Source organism: Eumetopias jubatus, unplaced genomic scaffold (assembly GCF_037043125.1).
Source record: "Eumetopias jubatus isolate StellerSeaLion01/CBP00866 unplaced genomic scaffold, mEumJub1_p1.0 scaffold_2, whole genome shotgun sequence".
NCBI lineage: Eukaryota > Metazoa > Chordata > Mammalia > Carnivora > Otariidae > Eumetopias > Eumetopias jubatus.
This window is the reverse complement of record NW_028274808.1, coordinates 171700931-171724165: the sequence shown is the minus strand read 5'-3', so window position 1 is coordinate 171724165 and position 23235 is coordinate 171700931. Positions and strand designations below refer to the sequence as shown.

Here is a 23235-nt window from a genome sequence, read left to right as displayed (position 1 = left end):
TGTCATTCAGACTTAATATACAGTTCTGTAAAAGTTGGTTGGTCTAGTTTCTCATTCCCCATTAGATCTAGTAAAGGAAGTCTGCTGGAATTGGGTATTGTGACAGCAGGAAAAATGATAGCCCACAGCCTGACATTTACAGGACCAAATAAAAATGTGTAAAAGAATTGGATCCACATATTATACAGTGATTATTGACAAATTCTTCAATTAAAATGTAGCCTTTACTGAGTATTTATGTTCATTACCATTCTAATTCCCTTATATTTTTTTTTTAAGATTTTTATTTATTTGAGAGAGAGAGAATGAGAGATAGAGAGCATGAGAGGGAAGAGGGTCAGAGGGAGAAGCAGACTCCCTGCTGAGCAGGGAGCCTGACGTGGGACTCGATCCCGGGACTCCAGGATCATGACCTGAGCCGAAGGCAGTCGCTTAACCAACTGAGCCACCCAGGCACCCTCTAATTCCCTTATATTAATGCTCTTAATCCACATGGCAATCCACTGAGGTTGGCCCTGTTATGACTGGAGCAAAGTTGCCTGAGGTCACGTAACAAGAGACTGTGCGCTTAACCATTTTCAGTGCCACCTCATTAATAAAAGGTAAACTGTACCCACTGTCTTCCAAGATATATATCAAAGTGAAATAAAAGTATAAAATACAGCTTAGACATTTTTTCTATTGAAATTTATTTTAAAGAGTTTTTAAGCTGCCTAAAGGGATAAACAAGCTATTTGGAAATCTCCCTGAAGAAAGCATGATACGGTAAAAAGATTATGGACTTGCATTAGAAAGACTTGGGCTCAGAGTTGAGCTCCATCTTTAACCAGCTGTGGGATCTTAGGCAAGTTACTTGACATTTCTGATCCTCTGATTTCTCAGCTTCAACATGGAAGCAGTAACTCATAGTGTTACAAGGATCAGATGAGTTAATGGCATATAATTAGTTCGTATTCCCCCCTCTCATGTGCAAGAGCTAGTGGTGCTGGATAACTGGGTTTCTTTGTAATAGACATGCTGAAATTAGCAGAAGACAAATCCAAGAAGGAGCCTCATAAACTGCCTTTACCCCAGAATACAAGCAAATTAGCAAAGATGAGAGGAATGATGGAGCGTCCCTTAAAATGGCCACATGAAAAGCCTACAGAAATTTCTCATCCAGGAAAGGTAAAACAAAACATAGGAGTTTGGTCTCAAGGACACAAGCCATCATGGAAGGGAGGCGCGGGTCCAAGGACATCCTGCATCCGAAGGGCAAGGGGGGATGCTCAGAGCAAATGGAGCTGTGGACAGCTAAGAACTCGGGACCGCAGGAACCTCTGCATCTGCAGTGACCAGAGAAGGCAAAGCCAGCATGTGGCATCGGTGGGGGATGGGAGGAGGGAGGGACACCCATCGCCAGGAACCGTGGCATAAAGGTCTTCAGGCATCCGCTCTAGCATCGTGGTCCATGGTGAGTACGGACTATGGCCGCTGCGGTGCTGCTAGGTTCCCACACCCAACTGCTGCCTTTGCCCCCCACCCCCACTTCTGGAGACACTGCCTTAGACAAGGAGGGCTTTACCAAGGTAAGATGGCAGGGCAGCAACACGAAGACCCCTAAACCCCAGAGCAAATCTGAAGTTCCCCCTGAGCCTCCCAGAACTCTTCTGGAGGAATTCCAGGGATTCAGAGCTCCATGGAAGGTAGATGCAAAGCCAGCTCTAGCTCTTCTGTAGCAATGATTTTGACTCTAGTTTATCACCAGCCACTAGAGCCTAGGAAATATGGATGGCATAAATATTTCCACGTATGACCCAATATTTTCCATCAGGAAAGAAAGAGGATATTCAAATGAACATTCCTTGTAATGAAAACCATTTAAATGCATTTGAAAATACCGGTCAGTTGACTACCATCTAAGGGGAGAGATTATACAAGATATTAGAAGGACTTTGAAATGTAAAATTCCAATTATAGATTAGACATATACTGAACAGGATGCTGGTAAGTCACCATTGACCTTCCTGAGCCCAGACCTTATTACTGGATACCCATTAATAACACTGCCAGTTAGACAGTTAACCCTTAAGCCGGCTTTCCTTCTGTCCAGCTTTCGGGTCCATGGTGCACCTGCCAGCCTTCCGCCTAGACCTCTCTGCTCTGCCCCAGTTCAAAAGAAGAAACTTTGCTTAGAACTGTGGGCCAGCAGCATGCATGGGCAATTTAGCTTTTTCCCCGTAAGGCTTTCAAAGCAGCGCTGAAAAGCCTCCCAGGATCTGCACACAGATGGGCAGTTCTGAAAGAACCCTTAGACACACTGACCGGGGCTGACCCTTGCAGGGCAGCCGGAAGAGAAGGGAGAGCCCGCTGTGGGCCAGGCATTGTGCAATGTATCAAAGCCAGGAGGAGAACCCAGCCAGCTGGACCATGGCAACGAGAACCAGCCTCCACAGGCTCTAAAACAGGACTGGAATCCACATTTTTAAGTGCGAAGTTAGAATCTGATCTGAGTGTGGGACGTTTTCTATGTTAAATATAAACGGATGCTATTTCCATGGACACAATGCCCTCAATATCTGCTACCTTAATGATAGGATATTTCGTATGGTGTTATTTATATTTTAAAAGAGATTGGAAGAATCTAAATATCCATCAGTGGGAAAGATCTATTAATTAAAAAAAAAAAAAAAGCCACTTGAAAATAGGACCAAATGTTGAGTGGCCAAGCTGGTGTGGGGCATAGCGGGTTATTTTATGCTTTGTGTGTTTCTCTAGTTAATTTCTTCGAAGCCTTAGGAAAATAGACACTTGAGCAGAATTCCCTCCCACACCTTATGTGAATTAGTGATTATGGCTGGCAATTTTGTTTGTTTATATGAACACTGGTAAATTTAAAATCTCTTCTGAGAATAAAGCCAAGACATAAGCTAAAAATTGTTGAGCATCTTAGTACACAAATCTTTGTGGAAAGAGTAGGATGGATTTCTAAAAGTAGAATCTTACACCTACTGCCAGATTACATTCTCAGCAAAGTTGTGCCCATTTTTATCAGTTCTCTGTGTCGGAGAGTGCCCGTTTCCTTTTGCCTCTGCACTGCGAGGTATTATTTCTCTCTATCGGTTTGATTAGCAAAAAGCCTCAATCACGTGTATTTGCATTTGCAAAAGCTAGCCTTGAGCATTGTTCCCTTTCATGCTTACCGGCCCTTGTTTTTCTGCCTCTCTGAATTACCAGTTCGTGTCCTTTGTCCATTTTCCCACTGCTTTGTAAGAACTCTGTATAAATGTTTTCAGCATTATCATTCTCTTCCCTCTGGACTTCTGGGACACTCGTCCACTCTTCCTCCTCCCGCGCCCATGCCCACACTCAAGTTTGGTGGTCCTCAGCCCTGCTCTCTTTCCACTCTGTCATTCCCCCTTGAACTATCTAATTTGTACAGATATCCGACTGCCCTCCTAGAAAGCTCAAAGGAGCAAGGACCATGAGTGCCTTCATGTCACCAGTCATCCCAGCTTGCTGGGGACCGAGGAGGTGTCTGTGACTTTCAGTTGTCAAACTGGGACAGTCCTGAGCAAACCGAAATGTTGGTCACCCTGCCGAGTTAGGTGCTCAATATTTGTGGAATGAATGCATGAGGATTTCAGGGGCTGCTTTTCCAGATGGATTACTCCTTTGACTTACAGATCCATATCTGTAATTGCTCTATGAACAGCACCACTGAAATAATAGCATCTCACTTCCAATATGTCCAAAACGCTCTCCCCACTCCTTTCCACGCCGCCCCCCAAAGCCCTTCCTCTTTTGTAACCACTTTTTCAATGAATTCTTTCTTTAGCATTTTAGAATCCCAGTAATCCTTACACATGTCCCAGTTCTCAGTTTTGTGAGGCAGCTGGCCACCATTAGGGTTATAACCTGTACTTTGAAACTGATGCAAATTAACGGCCAACCCCAGGAAGGTTCTGCTCCCCAGTCCTTTCGCACTTATGGTTGCTTCCCTTGCTGGGATGGTTCTAAAGAGTCAGAGTGTGTCCAGTATTTTCCAGGTAATAAAATGTCCTTACACTCAAAAGCACATTGTAATAAGTAAAAGGTAGATTATTGATATAATTATTAATCTAAGTTCAGCAGTGCGTGTCAGTATGTAAATAACTAAATAAAAAAGGTAAAACTATACTTTGTTACGAGCTGAGACTCTCAAACTAGATCAAAGCATTAACATTCTGTTGCATACTTTACGGAATTGGTAGATCATTTAATCTATGACTTTACCCCTTCAGTACATTTTATGATGAATTGTCAGAAATACCAGATCTGGGGCGCCTGGGTGGCTCAGTTGTTGGGCGTCTGCCTTCGGCTCAGGTCATGATCCCAGGGTCCTGGGATCAAGCCCCGCATTGGGCTCCCTGCTCAGCGGGAAGCCTGCTTCTCCCTCTCCCACTCCCCTTGTGTTTCCTCTCTCGCTGTGTCTCTCTCTGTCAGATAAATAAATAAATAAATCTTAAAAAAAAAAAAAAGAAATACCAGATCTTACATTGACAAAATTTGCTTCGTTTTGTTCATTAGGCTTGCCTTAGTCAGTTCTAACATAGCATATTACCACACCATATTAGCCGGGCTAACATAACAAAATACCATAGAATGGGGGGCTTAAACCACAGAAATGTCTTTTCTCACAGTTCTGGCATTTACAAGTCCAAGTTCAGGGTGCCAACACGGTCAGAGTCTGTTGAGAACGCTTCCTGGCCTGAAGACAACTTCCTTCTGGCATAAAGCAAAGAAAACTCTTGGCTCGCTTCCTCTTCTTATAAGGGCACCCGTTTCTGTTGGCTCCAAGCTCCACCCTGATGACCTCCTTTAACCCTGATCACCTCCTTAAAGACCCCATGTCTATCACGTGGGGAAGTTGGGGCTCAACATATGAATTCCAGGAGACACAGTTCAGTCAGAAGCAATGCTGGTCTTCTTTTGTAGCATAATTGAATTTCAGTAACTGAGTTCCTTCAAACATGGCTATTAACACATGGATAATGACACAAATTGCACCATTTTTTAATACTTATTTTTACATGAGAGCCGTCAGCTACCCCTAAAGCATTGCCTGTCATTCTCCATAAAGGTTCACTCCACACATCTGTTGCTGTGGCTGCAGTTACCTAAGACAGTTCACCCAGCAGAGTCCCCTTAAGCCTCTTTTTCTCGCCCCACTTCCCGAGAACGGAGGAATTTATCCTTACAAGCTGGACTCTATATTGCCTCACCTTCTTACCACCTGTAAGCAAACAGCTACCCACTCTTTTCCTCCTGTCTTCCGTTTCTCTTTTTTCAATCGAGAGATACTTCGTTGCTTTCCCTATCTGTCCAGCCATACTTCTCAGGATTGATTTCTACTCCATGGATGTATGTCTGAGTGTATTGAACACGTGTGTTTCTCTATAAATTATATTTGGGTAAAGTAGTGGCACCTTATATATCTCCAGGTGCTTTGCACCTCACAGAGTGCTTTCACCTGTAGGACCTGCCTGATTCTCACAACAAACCAGGGTAGCTGTGTGGCCAGATGAGTACACAAAGCCTAAAGTAATCTCTCCGTGTACAGATGGGAAGGCTGAGACCCAAAGAAGTGAAGCAACTCTCCAAGGTCATTCCTGACACTTGCCTTTCCCAACCTCAAAATATTCTTGAGTGACATGTAGATCATTTGTGTGCATGAACAGATCTTTTTGTCTATATACTGTATTTCAGAAATTCGTTGTTGTGGTATGTGAAACACATGCTCACTATGTACAAATGGTGGGAGATGAGTGTATTTTTTGCCCATAGACAGATGCCAGTAAATGTCTAATCAGAATATACCTGTTAATTCCATCATGGTTATCTGGATAATTGTGTGCCCTAGGTGCTAAACATATCTGCTAACATCCATTCTTGGCAACCCTGCATGCAACCGTCCATCTCTAATGATTAAGAGATGAACAGGTTTCTAAAGATATTTATGTCTTTTCGTGCCAAAAGTTATGACCCTTCTTAAAGATCTTATCCAGACTATCTTTAGTGTGGACATTATTTAATTCTAACAGATAAGTTAGAAGTGTCACGATCTGCCTCCTGCAAGCTGGAGACCCAGCCGTGTCGATAATGTAAGTCCCAGGCAGATGGCAGGAGACCAAGGTCCCAGCTCAGATAGGCAGAGAGAGCAAAGTCTCTCCTCCTTTACCTTTTTGTTCTATTCAGTCTGCTGATTCAAATGCTAATCTCATCCAGAAACACCCTTAGGGACACACCCAGAAATAACATTTGGTCAAATACCTGGGCACCTCCTAAAGTTGATACATAAAATGAACCTTCTCTGCATTTCTTATATTCCCTTCTCTGCCTTTATTCTTGCTTCTTATGACATATGGAACAATGCTGGAGTAACTAAGTTGCAATTCACTGCTAAATAAAGTACCTTATCTTATTTTTAGATTTAAAAATGTAAAAGTCAGTTGTGAAGGTGCTTATTGACTTTAAAAAAACATTGAGCACTGGGTGTTATATGCAAACAATGAATCACGGAACACTACATCAAAAACTAATGATGTGGGTCGCCTGGGTGGCTCAGTTGGTTAAGCGACTGCCTTCGGCTCAGGTCATGATCCCAGGGTCCTGGGTTCGAGCCCGCATCGGGCTCCCTGCTCGGCGGGAAGCCTGCTTCTCCCTCTCCCACTCCCCCTGCTTGTGTTCCCTCTCTCTCTGTCTCTCCCTCTCTCTCTCTCTCTCTCTGTCAATTAAATAAATAAAATCTTTAAAAAAAAAAACTAATGATGTATGGTGATTAACATAACATAATAAAAAAAATTGAGAAAATAGTCTTAAGCGTGGGAAGCGGGTGCTGACCCTTTGGCTTTGTTCAGGTGGCCTCACTCTATAACAGAGCTCTATGAAGGTGGGCTGTGAGCTCCAGGGAATACATCACAACCATTTTGGTCCCTCCACCCAACAATAAATCAGACAAAAAGAATGCCAAGGGCTGTAACCCAGGGCCTTAACACTGCACATGCTGTAGTCCTTGTGAACAATGCCCCATGGAGGTGTGCGGTGCAGAGACTGCGTGGCCATGGATGGCGGCCCGGCCAAGGGCACCAGCTATAAGAGCCACCACAAGCAAATATGCGACCTGAAGGCACTTTTAGAGGTTGCATAGCACAGTAATTTGATGAAGTAGAAAGAATGAGGTTGTTGAATGAAAAGCCCCATATTCAAGTGCTGGTGCTACGGTGTCTTCTTAGAGAAGTAGTCTTAGGAAAGCCGGCTGAGGTCTGTGAGATAGGGTTTTCTTCTGCAACTCTACCTACGTCACAGAATCATGAAGGAGAAGTATATATATAAATGTGGGTTTTATTTTAATAAATAAAAGGGAAGCTTACAGGAGGAAGGAAGAGTCCCACCTGCCTTTCATGAGTGACTGAGTTAGGGGGACCAGTGCGTTTATGGAGCATTGCTTCAGCCTGTTATAGTTCCACCGTTGGGGGCGATCTCTCCTTTTCCTTCCAGCTGCCCCCATGAGTTTGGGCTCATAAATAGAAGCCCAGAGAGCACCTGTCCTCCTGCCTACAGAGCATGGCATCCATAACCCTCCAAAGTCTGCTCTTGCATGTCTTTCCTGGCATCCCACAACACAGTAAGAGCAAAGACACACTGAACTCCCCCATGCCTTTAACAATATCTCAATCCTTCTGTTCTTTTTGCTACAACATAAACTGCATAACCATCAGACTCAGACCCCAAATATTCTGAATCGCAAGCCCAGGCAGAAGGAACTGCACATGAAGAGCAGAAGGGGGTGGCGGAGGGAATCAGCATTTGCCCAATAGAAGAGAAAAATCAATTATGAGGAAAGAAAATGTCATCCTAAGCCTTTAAAAACAATGGCTTAGATGAATCTATATCAGCATGTAAAGAAAGACAGGGAGATACAAAAAGAGGAGTCCTTTTACATTTAAGGTCCTGGTTGCAAAGAATTTAAAAATTTAGAATTTTTTTTTAAATTGAGATGAAATTCACATAACGTTAACCATTTGGGGGCGCCTGGGTGGCTCAGTCGGTTAAGCATCTGACTCTTGATTTTGGTTCTGGTCATGATCTTGGGGTTGTGAGATGGAGCCCCGACTCGGGCTCCACTCTGAGTTTGGAGTCTGCGTAAGATTCTCTCCATCTCCCTCTCCTTCTGCCCCTCCCCACCCACATGCGCGTGCTCTCTCAAAAAAAAAAAAAAATTTTTTTTTAATTAATCATTTTAATGTGAACAATTCAGTGGCATTTAGCACATTTACAGTGTTGTGCAACCACCACCTCTATCTAGTTCCCAAAGCATCTGAAAGTATTTCTTATGCTAGAATTTTACATGCAGAAACTACAGTGAAAATAGATTTTCTTAGGCTTTTCAACCATTTGAACTTAACTCCCTCATTGTATTGGAGAACTCAATTGGATTGTTTCTACTTGCCTAACTAACATATCTTCAATATTAAAGAATGGGTAATTTAAATGTTTTCACATTTGATTAGTGGGTGGGAGAGGTGATTATGGATTTCTGCAGACAGGAGAAATTCCCTATATTTATGTTCCTATGTATACTGACAGTGTGTAAAGCAATTCAACAAAAAGTTGAAAATTGTTTCAGACATATGCATTTCTTCCATAAGGGATCACGCAGACAGACTGATCAGTGGTGTAGTTAATAAAAATGGACCTCAATGCAAAATTGAATGTAGTCCCTCAACTTGCCACCAAATTTCTCTACAAACTGACAAAGTTGGCTTAACTGAGCAAAAAATGACCTTCTTGAGCATTGAGCATTGGGGTCAGAAGGATGTGGACCAGTTGTTTCTCCTTTGGTGGTGGGAGTAAATATGCTATTGCCAGTGGACAGAGGAGGATGCCTTCTTGCTCATAGTTTCCATGGTCATTCATGGATACTGCCCTATGGCTCCAGAGCTAAGGAATCATCTGATGAGAAAACCAAGATGGACACCATCTTGCTACCTTGAATCTTAACTGCTAGCCTCTTAGGCATGTTCCTATATCTCTCTACCCATACTCTGAGCCATCAACCATATGAGCTGGACTTTGCAACCAAGTTAACTGACTCTTTCTCTAAGTTGACTGTCTCTAGTCCTGGTAGATAATAGGCATGCTTTGTGTGTTACCTTGAAACTATAAGCATGTAGGACCCCATAAAGTCTTCCTGAAAAATGTGGTGGCAAACTCCTCTTTTGCTATTTCTCTTTTTGCTATTTCTCAAATAGCAAGATAAGACTGAGACAGAATCCTGTCTTGGACTCCTGAAAAGTAACTGCTTTGTGATTTATGAGCATTCCACCTAAAGGAAGAATCAATAGAAGGAAAAGACTTGGGGAGAACAATCCAATAAGAAACTTTAAGCCTGTAGCACATTATTACTTTCCTGAAGTTCTATATTACCACTATATATATAGTAAGTGCTCAATATATATTTGTTATTTGAATTGGATGAGGATATTTTTTCTTCTTTAGTATCTCTACTCTAAAATACATTTGGCCTTACTATATCGATCATGTAATTGTAGTATTTGGTGCCAGCAGTTCTGCTCAAATAATTGTTTTTTTGAAGATTTTATTTATTTATTTCAGAGAGAGAGACAGAGATAGTGAGAAGAGAGCATGAGCGGCGAGGAGGAGAAGCAGGCTTCCCGCTGAGCAGGGCGCCCAACGCGGGGCTCGATCCCAGGACCCAGGGATCATGACCTGAGCCGAAGGCAGATGCCCAACCCACTGAGCCACCCAGGCGCCCCTCAAATAATTATTTTTGTGTAGCCTTCAATTTTTCTAATGATCTGCTGTGTTCCCCATCCTGCCCCTTCAATGCTTGCTAACCATTAGTCATGAGACCACATGTGCATTGCCCATAGCAGTGGTTCTCAAATTTGGGTGTCCTTTGTAATCTCATTTTAAAATGAATCTTGCTGGGCTGCCAACCACAATGCTCTTTAGGTCTGAGAAGTGATCTTGGAACCTACATTTTAACAAGCACCCTGAATGATTGGGGTGCAGGTAATCCACAGTGCATGCTTTAGAAACCGAGCCATAGATTTCACACTGCCCTGGACTCTGGGACCAGCCTTAGTTAGGGGCAGAAACACAGAGAACCAGCAGTTAGTTCATTGCTAGTGCAGTGATGATGGTCCTGTGCTAGGACACAGTCTTGTCTCATGAAGTCACTATTTTGTCCTCCTTCCTACTCCATACCCCAAATCCAGCCAGTCTTGCCCTGGATCTTGGTAGCCAGGTCCATGATACTCCTGGGCTTCACTGGCTGCCAGATGGAGAAGTGTCAATTACTAAACCCCATATTTAATGTTCTGGCTATCCACCAGATCCTCCACCCACGGCCAAACTCTACTGAATGTCTCCAGTGGCTACTGCTGCGAAGTCTTCTTATTCTCTACCTTGCCCATATAGGTTTTCTGGATGGCTCATCCCAGCACGAAAACCTCACTCCTCATGACAGACAGTCCTGACTGAAGATGCTGACTCTCCTCTATCCAGAACTAACTAACAGGAACAGGATAATCCCCAGTCTGGCTAGCCTTAAAAATATTGTCTCCCTTTGTATCTCTGGCAGAATGAGAGGTCATACCTGCTCATTTACCCAAGTTTAACATGAGAGAGTTTGGAAGAGGAACATTAAAAGTGAGAATAAAACAATGATTGCCAGAGGGGAGGGAGGTGAGGGCATAGGCGAAATGGGTGAAGGGGATTGAGAGCTACAAACTCCCAGATATAAAATAAATGAGACACGGGGATATAACGTACAATATAGGGAGTGTAGTCAATAATATCCTAACAACTTGGTATGGTGACAGATGGTAACCAGACTTATTGTGGTGACCATTTTGTAACATATACAAGTATTGAATCACTATGCTATATACCTGAGGCGAGTGCAACATTGTCGATTATTCCTTAACAAAATAGAAAGTGAGACACAACTCAAAATAACATTAGCTTTGTTGCATACAGCCTGTTGTCAAGAATAGCCCAAAACAAATGCAGATTGAAATAAAAGGGTTCTCATTTGGCCTTCAGGCTGATACAGTGAGTTGGAGTGAGAACACCCTTATTTCAAAAGAACCCTCTGTAGACCCCCGTTTACTGTGCTGAAATAATGGAGACCAAAGCAGTGGTGTCCCTCCATTCAAGGCCCTTACAAAGGGCCTTTATGCAGCCAAAGAGGACAAATAAGTTGTATCTCCCTCCTGCCTGGTGTCTGAGGCTAGTACTGAGGAAATTTGAGCTTGAAAAAGTGAGTTCAGTTAGCCACAATCAGCTGGAGTGAGCCAGTTAGATGAGATGGATTATGTCCCAAGGAGATAGGGCATGGCCCAACCAGGGATGTGTTTAGACAGGACCTATTAAAAGACTACAGGCTGAAATGAAGGTTGCAGACAAGACTAGCACCTTCCCAAATTGTTACTCCACCTGTTGAGAGCTGAAATATTATCTCGGAATATGAGAAGCAGCTTCAACTAAGAACAGAACAGTCTAAGAGCTGTCTGGGTGGTGCAGTTAAGAATCCAACTCTTGGTTTCGGTTCAGGTTGTGATCTCAGGGTCATGAGATGGAGACCCACATCAGGCTCTGTGCTCAGTGCAAAGTCTGCTTGAGATTCTCTCTCCCTCTCCCTCTGCCCCTCCCGTTCAAGCTCTCTCTCTCTCTTCCTCCCTCCCTTTCTCTCTAAAATACATAAATAAATAAATCTTTTAAAGAATGAATAGAACAGTCTAAAGATTTCTTCTCTATTTTGGTTCATTCATTTATTTAACAAATAGGGTTGTTATTTTTTTTAATTTTCTATGTGCTAGGAATCAACATCTCAGGCCTCAACCCTTATGGGGCTTACCATTTTGCAGTAGAGTTTAGGTTATGAATTTAGTTGGAACGCAGATCTCCCCAGGACTTTAATTCTCTCACCTATCTAGCTATATGAGGTGAAAAAACACTGTGGATATTACAGTGATAGGCAGTAGAGGTAGTAAGAAGTGCCCCCAAGGAAGCCAAACCACACACGTTTCAATGCATAAACAGGGCTTGGAGTTTATAGTAAACTAGTGCTAGTCAACAGGAGGAAAGGATGAAGGTGCCCACAGATTAAAGGGAAACCTTCCCATGGACACCATAAAGCAGACAAACTTGTCTTGGATGGCATAGATTTGTCTTAGGGTTCCATTATGTCCTTTCCTTGTTTCTCACTAGATAAGACGTTGAAGAGTAATTGAAATACCAGATGCTATATGAGGTAATATTTTTATTAGCTTCAAACAGTGGTTCAGGCACCTGGAGGGCTTGCTAAAGCACTAATTGCTCAGCAGAGACCCCCAGAGTTTCTGACTCAGTGGGTCTGGGCTAGGACCTGAGAATTTGCAGAACTAGGAAGTCCCCAGGTGATGCTAATGCTGCTGGTCTGAGAACCACACTTTGAGAACCACAGTCTTAAGCAGACATTTAGAGGAAGCTCAAGAGTGTTGTTCCACAAAGCAGTATAGACAGCATCACTAGGTTTAAAATTTTTCAGTGCCCGTGGTTCTTCTCATTACAAAATAATAATGCATACTACAAAAAAAAGTTTTAATTAAAAAAAAAAAACAATAAACTCTGGGGCACCTGACTGGATCAGTCGGTGGAGCATGTGACTCTTGATCTCAAGGTTGTGAGTTCAAGTCCCACATTGGATGTAGAGATCACTAAAAAAATAAATAAACTTAAAAAAAACAATAAATTCATAAAACAACCTAAGTAAATTTAAAGCCACCCAGAGATAGCCATTGATAATATTGCTGTGCATTCCTATAAAATTTTTCTTATGTGTATGTTTGTATATACATATATATACAATCTTCTCTCTCATATATATGTAATATATATAAAACATTGGAATCATCTTATACATATTGTTTTGTAACTTAGCTTTTCACCTAATAATATATTATAAACATCTTCTATGATCCAGTGATTGCACTACTAGGTATTTACCCAAAGGATACAAAAATACTGATTGGAAAGGATATGTGCATCCCATATTTATAGCAGCATTATCAACAATAGCCAAATTATGGAAAGAGCCCAAATGTCCATCAACTAGATAAATGGATAAAGATGTGGTGTACACACACACACACACACATATACACACAATGGAATATTACTCAGCCATAAAAAAGGAATGAAATCTTGCCATTTGCAATGACATGGATGGAGCTAGAAAGTATCATGCTAAGTGAAATAAGTTAGTCAGAGAAAGACAAATACCATATGATTTCACTCATAAGTGGAATTTAAGAAACAAAACAGATGAACATGGGGGAAAAAAGGGGGAAAAAAGGCAAACCAGAAAACAGACTCTTAACTATAGAGAACAAACTGATGGAGGGAAGGCAGGCGGGGACATGGGTTAAATGGGTGATAGGGAAGAAGGAGGGCACTTGTGATGAGCACTGGGTATTGTATGTAAGTGATGAATCACTAAATTCCTCACCTTAAACTAATATTACGCTGTATGTTAACTAACTGGAATTTAAATAACAACTTGAAAAAAATCTTTCTACATCAATACAGTAATGGAACATGACTTGCTCTATCCTTTGAATAGACGTACCATAGTATATTTAAATGTTCCCATTTGCAGGACACTTAGGTTGTTATGTCAATTCTTTCCTGTTATAACTGTATCAGCATAAATATTCTGGTAAGTCTTTATGCACATCCTTAATTATTTTCTAAAGACAATTTCCCAGAAGTCCAAAGTTATATAGATTTTTAAGGCTTTTAATACATTCTGCCAGAATACTCCTCAGTGAAATATTGGATCCATTTACACACCCATCAGCACCATGTGGGTATCCTCTCACACTTTCACATAACACGGAGCATGTTTTTCTTTCCCGATTTAATAAGGAGAAAATGATATCTTATTTACATTTTATAAGTTGTCTTGAGTTACAGTGGGGTCCATAGTAGTATCGCATTCAGTGATTTCCTACTTTCATTTATAGCTGCGAAAATCTAACTCTTCACAAAGCAATTCTCTTGAGAGTTTGCCTGTGTGATATTTCATAGAGCCTAGCATGTCATTTTTCTTTGTCATGAACAAACAAACAAAAATCTCAGAGTAGAACAACTTTTGTTGTGTTATGTAAATTTGGGGGAAATAAATTTGCTACAAAACTCTGTATTTTGAATTTGTCTGATGTGATATGCAATCTCAGTTCTCATTATATGAATTTATTATAATTACAATATAATTGATCTAACTACTTATTAAATAATGCATGGGAAAAAAGTATCCACTGCGATTAAAAGAGAAAAGTGATAGAACAACGTATCTTGTTTCTATTTAATGTTCAATAAATATTCAATTTAACTACATGATGTGAATATTAAAATGAATTTTCTTGGTGATACACTAACCTGAACTTTCTTGTGGATACACAGGGACTGTTGGGTGAAAAGTACGGGAACATTCGAATCCCTGGAGAAGTTGAAGCCTCGGAGTTTGAAATGATTTTGGATGCTGCTATAGAGGCGAAGCTGGAGACCAAGCTTCTGGAAGAGTGGTACTGTCGTGACGAGAACTCAGTGCCGGCAGCTTATTACCTCAGACCTAAATCGGAAATGCTGAAAAGCAATAAAAATGCAGTGAGTTATCTTTCTCTCCAAAGTATGTACGTGTCTATTACTTCCAACCGTCGGTCATCCACAGAAAAGGCATAGCAGACAGAAAGTTATTCTGCCCTGGACCTTACATCTCTTTTTAACAACAAAATCCAAAGCTAAGAAACTTTCCAATTTTTGACTTACCTTTCTTTTTGGCCTCTCGGACTGGGGTCTGTTTATCTGAAGAAATCATTTTGCCATAATGTGTCTATGATATTCTGAAGTCATGTTGTCGTGCTTCCTATATTCATGAATTCATGTACTCTATCTGTCCTGGAAAGCTCTCAGCTATCATCTCATCAAATAACGTCTTTCCTCTATTCCCTCTGTTCTTTCTTGTTTGCACTATAATTTAGTTTACACGGTACCATCTCAGTCTGTCCTCCATTTCTCTTGATTCTCTTTCATATATCAATTTCTTTAGCCCTCCACGCTGCTGTCCAGAAGACTATTTTAGGTCTTTTCCAATTCAGTATTTTTTTTTTCTTCAGCTGTGTCCACTCTGTTCATGCATTAAGCTTTCAGGTTTAACAGTTATATTTTTGATTTGTAAAAGTTTTTTTGGGGGGAGGGGCTTTTTAAAATCTGCCTAGCTATTTTTAAAGTCTCTCATTTTTTGACTTAATTATTTTTCCTTTAATATTTCATGCATAGTTTATATTCTTGTATCTTATGTATAATCTTGGAGTGAGGTTGATTCATGCCTTTGTATGATGGAAATAGTATCAATGTTTCCTCTCCAACTTGGTTCCTAAATGTATCTACCATGTGTCCCCTGAAACAGAATAAAGGAGGAAGAGAAAACGGATGGGTCTTTTCCTTGCACAGGATTCCTGGAGAGATTGAAAAGAAGGAATAGAGATCCATCCCTCTTCCAAAGAGAACATCCTTGATACATTCAGTGCCAAGGCATCTCTGAGAGGAGAACAGCTCTGACTTGGCGACAGTTCATTTAAGAACCTGTGTATTTGTCATTCTCATATTTAGCATACAGCATTTTCTGCATGCAATATGAAATCATGCCAGGATCCTTAATTTTCCTTCTTCCCCCTCCATGCATTATTCAAAGTACTTATCTGCAAGAATCTGGTTTCTGTGGATAGGAATCGTAGGGCAAATCCAAGCCATTCCTCAGTTGAATATGCCAGGAGTAAATGTATTGCTGGTAAATGTAGATATCAAAAAACCTAATACCTCACAAAACCAGGTTTAGACAGCGGTTTGGGAGCACTTGCTCATATGTTACTGTTGAATTGGCTTGAGTTGTTCCTTTGTCATTCTGAGATCATCTAGGGAAAATTTAAGTTATTCTCTAAACCCCACCTGATATTTCTGCATAAATGATTGTTAAATAAATGAATGCACGAATAAGATTATCACCAAGACTCTATAAGTGTTACTTGCTTGGTCGGCAGTCCTCCCATTTGATTTCCCAGAGACTCAGAAACAAATGAAGAGACAACTAAAGACAATTAAATGGAAACATATGAGGACCTCTCCTTTAACTTTCTGTTCTCTGTATCAAAACCCAAGAGGGACTTGCTACTTAACCTGCTAGCAGTGAGCCAAGCCCACGAGTTCTCCTGAGGGCTCGCCCATTCCAAACTTGCTAGCCTCGGCCCCGGGGCTCACGGCAAGTTTTATTAAAGCCATGCACATACCACACTGCCACCTGGTCCACAGCTGCCACCACACCATGCCCAGCAATGTGCCCCCAGCCACCATCTCACACCAGGCCCAGGCATGTCTAACCCTCATCACTCACCCCACCCAGCCTCCCATCCCTCGCCACCACAGCATGCAGCCCCCAGCCGCCTTAGCACTGGAGATCTGGCTTAAGACTAGGGGCCAGCACAAATTTTGCTAACACCATCACCCATCCCAAGTTCCCCAGCAGTCTTGCCCCCTCAGAACTGGCCTCCTTGGGTCCCACTAACACCACTGAGAGCAAGCATAGCCCACATCAGGCAAAGAGCCAGTGCGGATGACTCCATTGAAAGGAAAAGTGACTCCAACACAACAGCAGGGCATAAGCAACACAGATAGGGTACTCTCCTGAAGGGTCAAGTTCTGGTGGACAGGGGACACTGTGCTGCAGGGCACTCCAGGACCTCTTCTTCATAAAGTCACTACTTTCAAGAGCAGAAGACATAGCTGACTTTCTTAACACAGAGAAACAGACACATACTGTAATTAAATTGGCAAAATCTAGTGATAAAGAATTTTAAAAGCAGCAAGACAGAAGAAGTCAGTAACTTACAAGGGAAAACCCATAGAGCTAGCATGAGGTTTTCAACAGAAACTTTGCAAGCCAGAAGAAAGTAGCATGATATATTCAAAATGCTGAATGGGAAAGATCTTCAGCCAAGAATGCTCCTTCCAGCATGGCTATCATTCAGAATAGAAGAAGGGATAAAGAGTTTCCCAGACAAACACAAACTAAAGGAGTTCATGACCATTAAACCAGCCCTGCAAGAAATATTAAAGGGGGCTCTTTGAGTGGAAAGGAGAGAACAAAAGTGACAGTACAAAGGTAAGAAAAACAAAAGCAGTAAAAGTGAATATTTCTGTAAAAAAATCAGCCAAGGAATTCACCAAAAAAGGATATAAAATATAATAACATATACCTAAAATGTGGGAGGACAGGAAAAAAAGAATGGGTTCAAACTTAAATGACCATCAATTTAATATAGACTGCTGTATGCATGTGAAGTTATATACAAACCTAAGGGTAACCACAAATCAAAACCCACTAATAAATATGCAAAGAATAAAGAGAAATGAATCCGAATATATCATTAAAGAAAATCAGCAAAACATGAAAAAAAGACAAGGAAGGATCAGAGAAAATATTCAGAAACAACCACAAAATACATAATAAAATGGTAATAAATACATTTCCATCAATAATTACTTCAAATGTAAATAGACTAAATGCTCCAATGAAAAGAATGAGGGTGACAGAATAGATGAAAAACAAGACCCATATGTATGCTGCCTACAAGAGACTCATTTTAGATGTAAAGACACCTGTAGATTGAAAGTGAGGGGATGGAGAAATATCTGTCATGCAAATAGATGTCAAAAGAAAGCCAGACTAGCAATACTTATATCGGACTTTAAACAAGGACTGTAACAAGAGAAAGAGAAGGTCACTATGTAATAATAAAGAGGACAATCCAACAAGAAGATATAACAATTGTAAATACTTATGCACCCAACATAGAAGCACCCAAATACATATAATAGTTCATAACAAACATAAAGGAACTAATAGATAATAACACAATAATAGTAGGGGACTTTAACACCCCACTTACATCAATGGACAGCTCATCTAAACAGAAAATCAACAAGGAAACAGTGGCTTTGAATGACACACAGGAACAGATGGATTTAACAGATATATTCAGATCCTAAAACAGCAGAACACATATGCTTTTCAAGGGCACATGGAACATTCTCCAGAATAGATCACGTATGAGTCCACAAAACAAACCTCAAAAAAATACAAGAATATTGAAGTCATACCATGCAACTTTTCTGACCACAATGCTATGAAACTTGAAGTCAATCACAAGAAAAAATCTGGAAAGACCACAAATACACGGAGGTTAAATAGCATGCTACTAAACAATGAATGGGTCAACCAGCAAATAAAAAAAAATTAAAAAGTACATAAGAGGGAAGTTTATAACAATACAGTCTACCTCAAGAAGCAAGAAAAATCTCAAATAAACGACCTAACCTTACACCTAAAGGAGCTCAAAGAAGAACAACAAACAAAACCTAAAACCAGCAGAAGAAAAGAAATAATAGATTAGGGCAGAAATAAATGATATAGAAACTAACACACACACACACACACACACACACACAAACACACAATAGAACAGAGTAATGAAACCAGAGACTGGTCCTTTGAAAAAAATCAATAAAATTGATAAACCTCTAGACAGACTTATCAAGAAAAAATAAAGGCCTAAATAAATGAAATCACAAATGAGAGAGGAGAAATAACAACTGACACCACAGAAATACAAACAATTATAAAAGAACATTATGAAAAACTATGCACCAACAAATTGGACAACCTAGAAGAAATGGATAAATTCCTAGAACCATATAAACTACCAAAACTGAAACAGGAAGAAATAGAAAATTTGAACAGACTGATAATCAGCAAAGAAACAGAATCAAAAAAAAAAAGAAAGAAAGAAAGAAAGAGAAGAGAAGAGAAGAGAAGGGAGGAAGGAAGAGAATCAGTCATCAAAAAACTCCCAACAAACAAAAGCCTAGGGCCAGATGGCTTCCCAGGGGAATCCTACCAAACATTTATAGAAGAGTTAATACCCACGCTTCTCAAACTATTCCAAAAAATAGAAATAGAAAGAAAACTTCCAAACTTATTCAGTGAGGCCAGTATTATCCTGAGACCAAAACTGGATAAAGACACCACTAAAAGAGAGAACTACAGGCCAATATTCCTGATGAACAGAGATGCAAAACTCCTCAATAAAATATTAGCAAACTGAATTCAACAATACATTAAAAAAATCATTCACCACGATCAAGTGGGATTTATTCCTGGGTTGCAAGTGTGGTTCAATATTCACAAATCAATCAACATGATACACCACATTAATAAGAGAAAGGATAGGAACCATATGATCATTTCAATAGACACAGAAAAAGCACTTGACAAAGCACAACATCCATTCATGATAAAAACCCTCAACAAAGTAGGTTTAGAGGGATCATACCTCAACATAATAAAAGCCATATATGAAAAACCCATAGCTAATATCACCCTCTATGGGGAAAAACTGAGAGGTTTTACCCTAAGGTCAGGAAAAAGATAAGGATGTCCACTTTAACCATTTTTATTCAACATAGTACTGGAAGTCCTAGCCTCAGCAATCAGACAAGAAAAAGAAATAAAAGGCAAATTAGTAAGGAAGAAGTAAAATTTTCACTATTTGCAGATGATATGATACTATATATAGAAAATCCGAAAGACTCAACCAAAAAACTGCTAGAAGTAATATACAAATTCAGTAAAGTCACAGGATACAAAATCAATGTACAGAAATCTGTTGCATTTCTATATACCAATAATGAAGCAGCAGAAAGAGAAACTAAGAAAACAATCCCATTTACAATTGTACCAAAAATAATAAGATACCTAGGAATAAACCTAAGCAAAGAGGTGAAAGAACTATACTCTGAAAACTATAAAGCAATGATGAAAGAAATTGAAGATGACACAAAGAAATGGAAAGACATTCCATGTTCATGGGTTAATAATATTGTTAAAATATCTATGCTACTCAAAGCAATCTACACATTTAACGCAACCCCTATCAAAATACCAACACATTTTTTACAGAACTAGAACAAACAATTCTAAAATTTATATGGAACCAAAAAGACCCTGAATAGCTAAAGCAACCTTGAAAAAGAAAAGTAAGCTGAAGGCACCACAATTTTGGACATCAAGTTATATTACAAAGCTGTAGTGATCAAAACAGTATGGTACTGGCACAAAACTAGACCCATAAATCAATGGAACAGAATAGAAAACACAGGTATAAACCCACAACTATATGGTCAATTGATCTCCAACAAATCAGGAAAGAATATCCAGTGGGAAAAGAACAGTCTCTCAACAAATGGTGTTGGGAAAACTGGACAGCAACATGTAAAAGAAAGAAACGGGACCACTTTCTTACACCATACACAAAAATAAATTCAAAATCGATTAACAACCTAAATGTGAGACCTGAAACCATAAACTCCTAGAAGAAAACATAGGCAATAACCTCTTCAACATCAGTCATAGCAACTCTTTTCTAGGTATGTCTGCCGAGGCAAGGGAAACAAAAGGAAAAATGAACTATTGGGACTATATCAAAATAAAACGCTTCTGCACAAGGAGGAAAACAATCAACAAAATTAAAAGGCAACATATGGTATGGGAGAAGATATTTGCAAATGACTTATCCAATAAAGGACTGATACCCAAAATGTATAAAGAACTTATAAAATTCAAGACCCAAAAAACAAATAATCCAATGAAAAAATGGACAGAAGACATGAACAGACATTTCTCCAAAGAAGACATGCTGGTGGCCAACAGACACATGAAAAGGTGCTCAGCATCATTCATCATCAGGGAAATGCCAATCAAAACCACAATGAGACATCGTCTCACACCTGTCAGAATGGCTAAAACCAACAAAACAAGAAACAACAAGTGTTAGCAAAGATGTGGAGAAAGGGAAACCCTCTTGCACTATTGGTAGGAATGCAAAGTGGGGCAGCCAGTCTGGAAAACAGTATAAAGTTTCCTTAAAAAGTTGAAATTAGAACTACTCTACTATCCAGCAATCACACTACTGGGTATTTACCCCAAAAATACAGAACACTAATTCACAGAGATAAAGAGATACTTGCATCCTTATGTTTATAGCAGTATTATTTACAATAGCTAAGATATGGAAGCAACCCAACTGTCCTTCGACTGATGAATGGATAAAGAAGCTGTGATACACACACACACACACACACACACACACACACATACACACACACACACACAATGGAATATTATTCAGCCATTAAAAAGAATGAAATCTTCCCATTTGCAATGACATGGCTGGAGCTAGAGATTATTATGTTAAGTGAAATAAGTCAGAGAAAGACAAATACCATATGATTTCAATCATATGTGGAATTTAGGAAACAAACCAAATAAACAAAGGGAAAAAGAGAGAGAGGGAGGGAACGGGGGCAGCGGGGAGAGAGAGAGAGAGAGAAACCGAGAAACAGACTCTTAACTATAGAGAACAAACTGAAGGTCACCAGAGGGGGTGGGGGGAAGGGTGAATTAGGGAATGGGGATTAAGAAGTGTACTTGTCGTGAGGGACACCAGGTGTTGTATGGGTGTTGAATCACTATATTGTACACCTGAAACTAAACTAATATAACTAATTGGAACTAAAATAAAAATGTAAAAAAAAAAAAGGGAAATACGTAGTACAATAAGAAAGCCCAATAAACAAATTCTGTGTAATTTGGGCAAATTCACATATAACATGGAGATAATTTCTAACTTTCAGGGTTACTAGGGGCATTGGCCTGTTAAGCACCTATCATAGTATTGGCCCACAGTAGACCTTCAGATAATAGTGCTTTTTTTCTTGTGCTTTAATACTGATTTTTTTTCTTTGATGATCTTAAAACTAGTATCTCACTTTTACATTTTCCTAGATGCAGCCTTCTCCCAAAGCTGACAATGAGAAGACCTGGCAAGAGATATCAGATGAGATCAAGAGGATATTTAAGGCTGCTGTAAAACTGTTACATGAAAAGGGGAAAATGAAATATAGCCAAGCTAAGAGGTACCTGTTCTCAGGTAATTTTTACACATCCTCGGTAAACTAAGCAACAGATAAGTAATAGGTGCATTCACTGCTTCCATTTTATGGGTCTACAAGTTTAATTTCATTTAGTGCCCGATGAAATTTAATTTTTCTAAATATTTCCTTCTCCTCAAGAGGCAAGTGTTCTTTTCTTTTAACCAATAGATAAGCCTTCACTTAATTTGAAGACTTCTCCAGAAAATGTGATTTTATTTTTTTGTTGTTTTTTTTAAAGATTTTATTTATTTATTTAACAGAGAGAGAGATAGTGAGAGAGAGAGCACAAGCAGGGGGAGCAAGCGGGAGACGGGGAAGCAGGCTTCCCGCTGAGCAGGGAGCCTGACGTGGGGCTCAGTCCCAGGACCCTGAGGTCATGACCTGAGCCGAAGGCAGACACCTAATGACTGAGCCACCCAGGCACCCTGAAAATGTGATTTTAAAGAAGTCAGAGGAGGCTGCCTGTATTAGACCAGACTCTGCCAATGTTCTCAGTTCATTCATTCATTCTGTTCATTCATTCATTTACTCACTCACTCAGCAAACATTTATTGAGTGCCTGCTATGTGCCAGGCACTGGGCATACAACAATGAACAAAAAGGCAAGGTCTCTCTCTCTCTTGGAACTTATATTTTAGTGCAGGGAAAATAAATGATATGCAAGTAATCAAATAAATGAACAGGATCATTTCAGAAAGGATAAGCAATATGAACAAACAAGACACAGTAATAGGGGCTGATGAAGGATATGGGGGTCCAAATGTAAATGGAGTGGGCAGTAAGGAGAGGACTTTGAGTTGAATGACAGAGTCAGAGCCCGGTGTGCTCTATCTCAGGGAGAGAATTCCAGGCAGAGGGATTACCAGAGTCAAGATCCCTGCTTAGTAAGTTCCAGGAGCAGGAAGAAGGTGAAGGTAGCCAGGCCTGGGGAAGGAAAGATGAAGCCATACTAAGAGCCTATGTTTTATTCTGGGTAAGCTGGGAAGCCCCTGGAGGTTGAGAAATAAAGAAGTAAGACAGTGGCAGGATCTAATTTAACCTTAAAATAAAAATCCACTGAGCAGAGACTCATTTGTCAGCCTTTCTCAGCCATAGAAA

General features: G+C 40.2%; 1 protein-coding gene across 1 annotated transcript in view; it reads left to right on the top strand.

Moving 5' to 3' along the window:
• NWD2 (NACHT and WD repeat domain containing 2) overlaps positions 1-23235 on the top strand; it is a 165435-nt gene that overhangs the window by 129235 nt on the left and 12965 nt on the right. Inside the window, exons 4-5 of the mRNA XM_028089552.1 lie at positions 14494-14697; positions 21989-22133. Coding sequence (XP_027945353.1) covers positions 14494-14697; positions 21989-22133 — 349 coding nt within the window. The remainder of the gene's footprint in view (positions 1-14493; positions 14698-21988; positions 22134-23235) is intronic.